Raw genomic sequence first — 12,557 nt, 5'->3', positions numbered from 1 at the left:
CTCCACTTAAGCCTCAGTTGCTAGCACCCCAAAGTAGGGTCCCCGACGTGGGACGGGAAGGATCCAGGGCAAGCGGTGAGTTATGTGCTACCCTGGCATCGAGATGGGCCTGGCCAAAGTGCCTAATTCTTAACTATAAGTTAAGAGCTTGATCGTAGACAAATGCTGTCACATGATCCAATAGTAATTATGAGACTGGGACCCTGCCAGGGATAGGAAAGACTGATCTGGCCTGAGCACTGCAGTCTGAGATTGAGATAGCCCCAGGAGAGCAATTCTATAAGCTTTAATGCATCTCTTATTGTGTCCATACAAAATAATTAATATTATGAATTCTTATATGTTTGCTGGCTGAGGAGAAGAGAAACACATTCATGGGACTCCGCCCTTGGGTGGATCCTCCTGCTGAAAGAGAATTAAGCCCTAGGAGAAGCATCCCCTAAGGGAAAGGAACCTTACCCTATTGATGGGGACCACACCTATGTGTATGCCTCAACCCCCTCATGCTGTGGAGATTTAACTAGGCTGTAAGAGTGGGTTGGGGGGCCAGATCCACGGGGCAGATCCACGGGGAGAGATCCAGGAGATCGGGAGAGAAGCGGAGAGAGAGAATGAAATAAACGGATCGAGCAACCAGTTTGGCCTTCTTCCTTCTTCCTTCCGTCGCCTGCCTTTGACCGACAGCACACACAGCGGTTACTGGGCACCGAACGCGGGCGGTGAGACAGAGCCACCCGGAGAGCCCGCGAGTGCTCGAGCCCCTCGGTGCTCTTTAGTTTTTTACAGTAGACCAACATTTTTTAGAACTCAGTCAAGTCTATTCAATTGTCTACAAATACTTTGGCACCCTAGCTCAGTCGTTGCAAAGAGAACATATGGCCCACACAGTCAAAAATAGTTACTATTGTCCCCTGAAGGAAAAGTTTATTTTTAAATTCTGTTTTTTTATACCAGCTAACTTCAAACACTTCTGGAAGCTAACATCTTATCTTCAAGTGCAAAGTCCAAAACTGAATCTAGAGCTCAAAGTGGGAGTTTGTAGAGGAAAAAAAAATACTATTACCTCCCTGGTTGTGATCACCATACTTCTAATGATGTGGCTAGAGATAGTGCCATTGCCCTCTCTGCATAGATAGAACCTGGGAGGGAGGAGAGATTTTTACTAAGAACCCACTGATAGCAGAGCCATGTGACAGAAGTTGCCAATTTGGGCTGTGGTGATGGAAATAAAATCAAGGCAAGAGGAATGGGGATATATTCCCAGAAGTGCTTTCTACTATCTGTCACCTACCAGTGGTGGAATCTAAACCAAAGTTGCAGTCAAGAGAACTACAGGAGTCTCCCCCAGGAATCTCAGAGCAAATTAGAGTAGGTATGGGTGTTGGAACAGAGAATGACAAGGGCCAAATGCTGTGCCAGCCACTTTCATTTGTTTGTTTAATTTCATAATTGAAGTGTTCAAAACTTACTCTTAGCTCTGTGTTCAGAGATGATTCCTGAATGTGCTCAGAACTATATGTGGTACCAGGGATTGAGTCGGAGTCAGTCAGGTGCCTGGTAAATTCCTTAACCCCCTCTCACCAGTCCAAATTTCAGTGCCTTTTTGTTTGTTTTGCTTTGGGTCCACTTCCAGTGGTACTCAGAGGATATGAGTGCCTGAAGATAGACCCATTGTTCACTGCATGCAAGGCAAGTGCCTTGACACCTGCATTCTCCCTCCAACCCTTAAGCATTTTTAAAATCCCAAGTCAATAAACAGACAAATGAATGGAATGAGCCCAAGTTCTGGCTCTCCATAAACATATGTTGAAGTGCAGAAGTGAGTGAAATGTCCGTGATGGCCTTTGCGGACTCCATCCAGGATCCCAGTGCTGGAGCTTATCATTTCAGATTTTCCACCCTCAGTCTATCGCTCTTCTCATATCCCACCTGCTCTGCACCCTTCCCTTGTGTCTTCTCACCCCTCAGGGTTTTTTAACACAGGATCAAAAGTCTGGATTTTTATTGAGGAGCAAACAGAGCAGCAGTTGTTCTGAACAAAGACAGCATGGCATAAAAGAGAAGGCTTGAAGTCCTGAAACAATTCTCAGAATTTACAATCTGTTCTAGAATGTTCTGTCTTCTAAATGAGACATTCAGCCATGCTGGAAAAATCTCTGAAGAAAAATTGGTAGCTTCTGAGAAATAGGGCCCAGACATATGTATTATAAGCTTGACACTCATCAGACGTTTCATTACCAGATGCCTTGGGGCTGGTCGTTTTGTGCTCAGATGCCCTCATCACATCACATCACACTTTTATTGCAAAGATGTCTGGGTTCCACCCATTATGCCACTAGCAGTAATGTTGAGAAAGTGGAGTGTGAGAGAGAGAAAGAGATTTTCATCAGTATGAGGTTGTTGGTAGGTACCCACATGCAAGCTTCCCCTTCCATCAGTTGAGTCAACGTGGAGAATGGGGAATATCCAGTCTTAGATTCCTCAAAGCATAAAGCCTTAGGATTCTGGATTTTGAAATCAATCAACATTATTGGGAAGCATTGTTTGTTCCGTCCCTCTGATAAAAGTAAATAAGACAAAATTGAGCTCTAATTTAGGGAGCTCAATCAAGACACCAACGTAAAATTTTACAAGTAGCTACAGACATCTCCCTATGTTGCATTCAAGTTCTGAAATCAGTTTTGTCCTAACTCATATCCATATTACTAGCTTATATCACCTAAGACCTCATGCCATGGGTTGGTCAGTTCCCAGAGTTTAAAATGTCTTATGCCGAAAAGATGACATCTTGCTTCTTACTACAACTTGGATGGAACTAGAGGGGGGTTCATTTAAATAAAATAAATCAGAGGGAGATGGACAAATGTGGAATGATCTCACAAATCAAGTGTCCAAGGAAAACAAACCTTGGACTCTTAACAACAGAACTGAGATCTGAAAAAAGGAACTGAAGTTACCAAGCAAGGGTGAGGGGAGGGGTGGGATGAATTATAATGAACTAGAAGGTCCGAGGGACAATGGTGGAGAGTTGTGTATACTTGGTGGTAGTTAAACAAGCCCTACATCCAACACTATGAATCATATTACTTCAGTAATAATTCAATAAAATTTAAAAACTAAAAGCAATAGAATGGTGTCTCAAAGCTGATAAATTAGCAGGAACAAGATAGGAACTACAAATTCTAATGATTCCATCCCAGACAATAGAAAACTGCAACTGGCAGCCCAGAAAACAGTTCTTTCTTCACCAAAAATTGTTCACAATTATAAAAACCATCTAGGTATGCAACTTAATGTGGAAGACAAAACCATAAGATCAAATCAAACTGGAGTTTCAAGTTGAAGTGGCCAAATTCTAAAATTGGGAAATGGTCAAGAAAGAAATTGGGAATGAGTTTAATTAAGTGTCCTCAAAATAAAAAACATCTAATTCTAGAGTGGATGATTGGCAACATTTGAGTAAAATAATGTGGGTTTAACAGCAGTTCTTACTATATCAATGTTAATTTTTCTATTTTAATCATTATACTGTGTTTATGTAAGAGAATAATCTTGTTCTTAGGAAAACACATTAAATATTTAGCGGTTAAAATGTCTCATGACTGTGGCTTACTCTTAAATAATTCTGAAAAATAGTCATATATTATATTTACGGAAAACAAAGAATGAAAAATCAAATGCATTAAGATAGAGACTGCATTTCAGGGTATTTAAATTATTTCATACTGAGGTTGCTATAAAACCAAATCCGAAACACTGGGACTGTCTGTCACTGTCACTGAAGCATAATCTTTTCAGTGAAGCAAGGACTGCAAAGTGAGTCAGAAATGGTATATCTCTTGTTTTGTTATCTTTGAGCTAATATGAGTCATTTCCTCTTTCAGCTAAAGAATTCTTCTATTCATGGAGGCAAGCACTAAGGATGTTTTCCACAGGAACCCTGAAGGTAAGCGGACTTTGATCACATGGCCCTTTAACATCCGGTTCCTATGCCTACTGTCCAGTTCATCTGAGTAAGGACAGGACTTAATCACCTTGGCTCTGAGAGAAAATCCTTCTAAATCCATCAACATCTGCATCACAATATTCTGCTCTTATGTAGATCTTTTCTACCCAAGCACCCCTAATCTGTCCTGATTAGATAATCCTTCTCTGTTTCACTCAAAGAAAATATCAAAATTATTGATAGCTACTATCTTGTAGTGCTGCAATTATGAGGGATGTATTTCCCCTCTAACTTTTTCTTCACCAGAGGTCGAACTGACATTGCCCGTGTTACTTTTAAAATTGGGGGTAGGATGGGGTTGGGAAGCGCCACACTTGCTTTTATTTTCCCCAGCAGTCCTACAATAGTTCCATATCCCAGTTTTCTGAGCTCCTTCTGCAGTCAGTATTGTCAGTGCATCTGTCTCCAGAGTCCCAGTCTATTGACTTATCTAAGGAAAGATTCATCTATGATGAGAAACGATCTTCTCCACCTACTATAAACAAGGGAATTATTGCCTAGCCCCCTGGTCCTCTGACCCCCAGCCATCATTCTGCTGGCTTTCATCTCACAAGCTGTTGACTAACTCACCCCTCACCTACCCACTTACTTTACAGTATCCCATTGCCATTTTGTAGTTGGATTTAAATAGTAACTAATGCATCTCCCTTTCATATCAACTTGATAATGGGATAGGTATATCCTATACCCTATCCCATTTTCCTAAGCTATGAGACCCAGATTTAAAAAAAAAAAAAGGTCATAAATTATTAGGGCTCCATTTTACAGTTAGAGAAACCAAATTTCAGGGCTTGCCTCTATAGATATCATATGTATGGGCATTATGTAATGGGATACACACCCATTAACACCAACTTAACAAGTGCCACTATGAGGGTGCAATCTCTTCAGGGGAAGTTGAAGATATAAAATTGATGAGATTATCGTTAAAAAAAGACTTCTAGCCAAAGTTATCCTGCGCTTTCTGAATTCACCCCGGGGTATCTACTAGTCTTACAACAGAGAAAAAAAATGATAACGCTTAGAAGGCATCTGCGCTTCAGTGCCAACCCCTGCACTTCCCCTCTCACCAGAATTCCTTAGCTTCTGCTCGAGTGACATTCAAGATAGGTCATTTTTTGTGGTGGGTGCAGTTCTGTGCAGTTCCTGGTGCTTGACTACCTGATCTCCGCCCTCCTCTTGTAACTATGAACAGTATCTTCAGACATTGCCGAAGATTCAAGTGAGGGAAAAAAAATGCTTCCTAGCAGTGACAATAAAATAATGTTTCTAGATATTGGCAAATGTCTTGGTGTGAAGGGGAGAAAGAGAAGGGTCAAAATCACACGCCCCCATGATGAACTGAACCACTGCTCTAAGTTACCTCAGCCTAGCCAGAACTTTATTTTTCATGCAAATGGACTGAAATTTATAGTGTTGACAGCAAACACTAGGAAAGACTTGAGAATAGAGGCTGTAAATCATCAAAATGATTTGGCAAAACAGGACACTGTGGCATAATAACTTTGCCCAGGACTATTTGGCAACATAGCAGCCGGTGAATCAACCCAACGGGACAACCGGCTTCTCCAGATCTCTTTTTTTCTTTCTGAACTTTCTGATGCCAGATGCCTCATGGATTAATCTGAATAAGAGATAAACAGGGAACATAAGGAATGTGAGTTCTAGGACTCACTCTTCCCTTTGTCAAGTGGGAAAGGGCCAGGAAAATATGGTATGGGCTGAAGTGGTTTGTAAAGCATCAGTCTAGCTGCTTTTATGTGTATGTGTGTACATCTCAGTGGCATTATAGCACTAAAGATATGAGACCCGTCTCCAATTAGCTTCATACATGTGTTTTTAAGCAAGTAAGTGTACTATCTAAACATTAATTTAAAATGACCTTTTCGTTTTCTCAAAGAGCATAGAGTAGGTGAAGCTCTTTGTACATCAATGTACCTGCAGTATCCAACCCTAAATGCCTTTGGGCTCAGGTTGGTGTAGACTCTTTCTGCCTACCTCCAAACTTGCCTTTTATACCCCTCTTATTCTCCACCTTTGACTCCTCCTAATGTTTGCTTTGAAAGGCTGTTTCTGGTACCAGTGGGTATCTATGAAAACTTCAGACTAATTTCATGGTCGTCCAAGAGAAACAGAGAAGCAGTTCAGTTTCAGAGTGTGAAAAACATTTGGAAATCAGTATTCATAAAAAAATTGAGAAAGAAAAGAAATTCTCCCTAAATGGTGGAGTTTGAATTATGAGTAGAACAGTAGTATCTGTCCACACAACTCTGTCAAGAAGTGCCACCATCTATTTTGTAGTCTTCAAAAGATCTCTCTGGCTGCACTGTTAACCCTTCAATGCTGCCCCAGTGGTATGAATCATGCCCAAACAATTTCTCCCTGGCACTTTCTCCCCAGGGTGGAACAGAGCAACATTCTGACAGTCACTCCAGCTTCTTTTGCAACTGTTTGGTTTTCTTGGAGCTCTGCCCATTCCTACTCTTTACCCTCTCTACTGTCTACCTTCCCAAGACTCCCATCTATGCATCTGTGGGATCCATTTCCTCCACCCCCAGACTGTGAAGGGATAGAAGCAGTCAAGGACAATGAGAAAGGTGTGCCCATCTCTACAGGGTGCTTTGAAGTGACTCTAAAACTCCATGCCAATAACCATTTCACCCACCATGCTTGGCTGGAGCTATAGCACAATGGGTAGGGCGTTTGCCTTGCACGTGGCTGACCCGGGTCCGATTCCTCCATCCCTCTCAGGGAGCCTGGCACGCTACTGAGAATATCCTGCCCACACAGCAGAGCCTGGCAAGCTACCCATGGCATATTCGATATGCCAAAAACAATAACAAGTCTCACAATGGAGACGTTACTGATGCCCACTTGAGCAAATTGATGAGCAACAGGATGATGGCAGTGCTACAAACAGTGCTTGACTGCCAGTCTCCACATTCCTATCTTGAATCTAATCTGAATGAAATGCAAGATTGCTCAAAACCCATTCACTTACCTAAGAAGGCAAGACTTTAATTTCTGGATATAAATGTATGAAGTTCATTGTTGATACTTCTTTAAGAAAAGGGTCTTGGAATTTGCCATGGGGTAACAAACAATGGAGATAGTGCATCCCGGTTCTGTACTGTTTGATACACCAGCCACCACCCACTTATGACAATGCAAATGAAATTAAATAATACTCAGAACTTATTTCCTGTATCATGTTGCTCACTTTTCAAATGTTCAGTAACTAGGTATGGGTAGTTGTAATTATATTTGCTAGAGTAAAGCTGTGCAGAGAAGTGATAAAGGAAGACCTCAAAGAGAGAAGAGCAGCAGTGTTGGCCGTTATGGCAGAAGCCAGGAAAAGTATTCGCAACACCTGCCTGTCCTTTGCCAACTATAAGACCAAGATGACTGCCCTCTGACGTCCTGATGGATCTATCACATCTTCCTGACGGGCAATGGAAAAGGTTATCCACGACTTCTACTCAGATCTCTTTGATAGCCACATCCACCTGCCCACATACCAAATTCCGCAGGATGGATATGTCCCTCCCAGTGTTCTCCCTTCCGAAATCTGACACGCCATTTCATTGATAAAGAAGCGTACAGCACCCAGTCCAGACAAGATTGGACGCAAACACCTGAAGAATCTGCCGCCAGTACTCGTCAATACACTGGCTCGGCTCTTCACATGCTACTTGTCTGAATACAAGCTTCTGTCCCAATAGAAAACCAGCAGGACCGTTCTGTTGTACAAGAAGGGAGAGGTCCGCGACATCAGCAACTATCACCCAATCTGCCTATTGTCCATCATCTACAAGTTATTCACTTGAGTCATCCTGAATAGGATTGGCAGAACACTAGACGAAGGACAACAAGGCGAGCAAGCCAGATTCCAAAAAGGATTCAGCACGATCGACCCTATCCATACAGTGACCAAGCTCATTGAGGTTTCGTGAGAGTTCAGGATGCCATTCTGTCTAACATTCATTGATTTAAGAAGGCCTTTGATTCTCTTGATACTGAAGTGGTCATCAAAGCCCTAGCCAAACAGGGTGTTCAAATTCATTACATCAGGATCCTCCATAAGCTGTATTACAGATTCACCACCAGGATCTCAGCATTCTACAAAGAAGTGATCATCAACGTAAAGAGAGGGGTTCGGCAAGGCGACACCATTTCACGAAATTTCAGTGCCACCCTCAAGAACATCATGCAACGGACTGGAATGGGAAGGAATGGGAGTGAAGATAGACAGTCGGCAACTACACCACCTCTGCTTCACTGATGACATCGTTCTCATAACACTAAATAATCAGCCAAGTGGCACGAATGCTGGCTGACTTCGACCGTGAGTGTGGGAAGATCAGACTGCAGCTGAATCTCACGAAGACAATGTTCCATTTGATCTCAACAGAATGAACATCTTCGAATGCAGCAGTTATGTGTACCTAGGCCAAGAACTCAACATGACAAACGACTTGGCACCTGAACTGCACGGGAGGAAGAGAGCAACGTGGAACACCTTCAAGAGTGTCGAAGAAGTGGTTAAGAGGACAAAGAACCTCCAGCTCCAGGCACATCTTTTCAACTCCCACCATTCTTCCTGTACTAACATAGGCCTCAGAGACCTGGGCCCTACGACAACAGGACGAGAATGCTATTCGGGTCTCCCAAAGAGGAATTGAAAGAGCTATGCTTGGAGTATCATGTTTCACTCAAGTGAGAGAAGGAATCCGGAATTCCAACCTCTGTCAATGGCCAAGTATCAGGGACGCTGCCTCGTTTGACAGGGTGTCAAAAACCAGATGGGCTGGACACATAATGCGATTTAGAGATGACCGCTGGACTAGAGCTGTTACCTACTGAATTCCACGAGGTGTCAAAAGACAGTGTGGCCACCCACCTACGAGATGCTCAGACTTCTTCGACAAGACCCTGAATGAACAGTTTGAGGCTCTTCGTTTTCCTGGAGCGAGCAGAAACCATTGGGCTACACTAGCACATGACAGGGGCAAATGGAGACGTTACTGGCACCCACTCGAACAAATCGACGAACAACAGGATAACAAGTGATACAAGAGTAAATATGGAACATTCCCATTATCATAGAAAATCTATTGAGCAACACCATAGGCTGAGGCTGCCACAGACCATAGAGATTTGCAAAGCAAAATGATCCTGAAACTACCCTTTCTACGGGGAATGATAGAGAAGAATATGAGAGGTAACAGAGTTCCAAAGAAAAAGAGCAAGAGAACTAAAGTTTCACTTTGGATGCTTTGCCAAGAGCCTCGCTTGGAGCAAGCATACATCTGTCTACCTTCCTGCAAAGTGTTTGTGTTCAGACCTTCAAATGGAGGAGTGGCTGGGGTTCTTTGGTCCCTATTTACCCATTGTCTAACCCAGGCTTCTGCCAGCTTCTTATGAAGCCAGAGACCCCATCTTCCATCTTAAGCTGAGAGGGCTTAGAGCATCACAGCACATAGGTGCCAACAGCCAGAGGATATTAGAGTCACTGGGCCATCATCACTCTGACAGGTCCAGCCAGCAATTCAGTATCCCAGAGCCCACACTTAGCATTCCCCAACCAAAGAGTAAACATCGGGAAACTAAGCCTTCGCAACCTGGAGCTGCACCTCCACTCAGAGTCTAAGGGGCACAGAGGGCCCAAAGAGCAAGCGTCACCCCTTCCTGAAAAATGCCAGTTCTCACTGGCACAGCACTGGCAGGTCGGTAGGGCGGTTGCACAGTATCGATGCCTGAGTCTTCACCCTTCTTGACTGTAGAGCGGATGTTAGGAGCCATGTGAGCCCAGGAAGAGGACAAGGCAAAGCAGAGTCAGTCTGACTAGTATATGACAGAACTCCCTCTAGACCCCTCCCTCCTGCCCTGTCTGCAGCTGGTGTCCCCTCTCTCAGGGGATGAGGGGGATTTGTACCTGCTCAAATCCCCAGGGAGTCTCAGCCCCACAGGAATCACCTGCCATCACACTGCAGCCTCAGTTCTCATGGAACCCCAGACCATGAAGGGAGCGCTAACCATCTCATGGACACGTGCTACCACCAAGAGGCTAAGGGCACTGCCCTGTGTCAGGGCAAGGGACACTGCAGACTAGGACAAGAGCACTAGTAGAACAACTGATGTCCAGAAATTTGCAAGGAGTTCAGGGCACCCTCTCATCTCAGAGTCCAGCTAAATCTGGTTTCTTGTGCATGTGACATGGGAATCAACTCTGTGCCTGGCTCCCCAACCCCCAAGTCTGCAATTGGGGAAAACCCTGCAGTATACCAGAGTATTATGCTTACTAGAAAAGGATCCCTAGATGCAGTTTGGGCTATTTGGGGGGTTGAGTCTGGCTTCTTGCTATAAACCTTCCAAAGAAAGACAAACTTCCAAAGAAGCACCAGAAACAACTTCCCCTGATCAAGGGCTGACAACCCAAGGTTTTCTTTTTATTATTTTTTAAAATTTTTTAATTAGTGAGTCACAGTGAGGGTACACTTACAGTTACAGATTCACACATTTCGTGCTTGTTTTTCCCTCATGCAGTGTTTGGGCGCCCATCCCTCCACCAGTGTCCATTCTCCACCACCAATCCCAATCCCCCTCACCCCGCCTCTGTGGCAGGGCATTCCGATTTGTTCTCTCTCTCCTTTTGGGCTTTGTGGTCTGCAATAGGTGTATTGAGTGGCCATCATATTCAGTCACTAGTTCACTTTCAGCACGCATCTCCCTTCCCGCGCAGGATCTCCAATCACATTTTACTTGGTGTTCCCTTCTCCATTTGGTATGACTTTCCCCCAGCGTGTGAGGCCAGCTTCCAAGCTATGGAGTCAACCTCCTGGTATTATATACTACTATTCTTGACAACCCAAGGTTTTCATGGCACTGTTGTTCCAGTGGGGATGTGGGGTTGGCAGGAAGGATGGGAGAGACACCCTTGCCTGAGGAAGGAGCATGTGCAAAGGCCCTATGGCAGGAGCTTAGGACTTTGGTCTTAAACAAAACAGCCCAAACTACGTCTGGGGTTCATGAGTGCAAACGCATGCCCCAAGGTGCTCAATTGACACATGTGGCAGGGCTGAGTACTGTTGCAGACCAGGCCAATGGAAGTAACAGCAAAAAACTGTTTTCTAGATCCTTTAAACTGGAATGAACATTTAATAACTGATGGTGCTTGGGCTGTGCAAAACGCCAGCAGGGAGAAGGTATGCCTTGCATGTGACCAACCTGGGTTTGACTACCGGAAGCCCAAGGAGTCACATGAGCACCTCCAGGAGTGAGTGCAGAGCCAGGAGTAACCCCTGGGTGTGGCCCCAAATATATATTTATATTAAGTAAATAAAACTCGGGGCTGCAGCGATAGCACAGCGGGTAGGGCGTCTGCCTTGCACACGGCGGACCCAGGTTCCATTCCTCTGTCCCTCTCAGAGAGCTTGGCAAGCTACCGAGAGTATCCTCCCCGCACAGCAGAGCCTGGCGAGCTCCTCGTGGCGTATTCGATATGCCAAAAACAGTAACACAATGTCTCACAATGGAGATGTTACCAGTGCCCGCTCAAGCAAATCGATGAGCAACGGGATGTTAGTGACAGTGGCAGTGACGGAAAAGGATCCAGAATGCTGAATCAGATTAGTCCACTTCTAGAGCTTTCCACAGTCTTGGACCAAATGTTTGTTCTTTTTTTTTCTTTTTGAGTCACTTCTGGCAATGCATAGGGGTTACTCCTGGCTCTGCACTCAGTAATTACTCCTGGCAGTGCTCAGAGGACCATATGGGATGCTGAGAATCAAACCTGGGTCGACCGCATGCAAGGCAAACGCCCTACCTGCTGTGCTATTGCTCTAGCCCCCAAATGTTTATTCTTAAATTTGAAAAAAGTTCTCACTTCATGAGAGACATTTATATACTTCATCAAATTGCAGATCAAATTCCATATTTTTCTTGTCAGAGCATAAAAACATTCATAAACTTCACAGTCAAGTGTGTACCTTTCTTGACCTGTAAACTCCTGCAATTGGAGGCATACCCATATTATCAGTTAGGCCACTGAGCTGACCATGACAAACTTTGGTGAGATGCCCCCAAAGTTAAATAATCTGCATAAATGTGGACTAAATTGTGGGCATGTACAACTAAAGAAGTCCTGAGAAATACAGCTCAATTTTGAGACAGATAGCAGCTCACAGTATCACCAGGTACCCAATCTCTTCCCATTTGAAACATGTTTCTCCTTCCTTCTCCCTTTTGGTTAGGATAAAAATCTTTCCCAGAAGACCACAGAAGACTTTTACTATATCTCAGTGATTAGCCATTGTTCAAAGAATCACAAGGTAATGGGAACTGAAATTGCTATGGTTACCTTCGACTAATAGCTCCTCATCCTCTGGGACTGGACAACTGAAAGCATTTAAAACTAGGCTTTTTAAGCAAATACAAAAGAGAAAAATGGTTGTCAGTAGAAGAAGTGTCTGTCATCAGGGCTGTACTAGAAAAGAGAGACTTTCCAGTTCATCCCACCGGTGTCTCCAGAAGAGCACCACTATCAGATTTC

General features: G+C 44.0%; 1 protein-coding gene across 1 annotated transcript in view; it reads left to right on the top strand.

Annotated features, from left to right (window-relative positions):
* Positions 1 to 12,557, top strand: part of PRLR (prolactin receptor) — a 176,821-nt gene that overhangs the window by 124,196 nt on the left and 40,068 nt on the right. Inside the window, exon 2 of the mRNA XM_004605551.2 lies at positions 3,885 to 3,946. Coding sequence (XP_004605608.2) covers positions 3,904 to 3,946 — 43 coding nt within the window. The 5' untranslated portion in view covers positions 3,885 to 3,903. The remainder of the gene's footprint in view (positions 1 to 3,884; positions 3,947 to 12,557) is intronic.

Source organism: Sorex araneus, chromosome 1 (assembly GCF_027595985.1).
Source record: "Sorex araneus isolate mSorAra2 chromosome 1, mSorAra2.pri, whole genome shotgun sequence".
In the NCBI taxonomy this organism is placed as follows: domain Eukaryota; kingdom Metazoa; phylum Chordata; class Mammalia; order Eulipotyphla; family Soricidae; genus Sorex; species Sorex araneus.
Note: the sequence above shows the minus strand (reverse complement) of the source record. Positions and strands in the feature narration are given on the sequence as shown.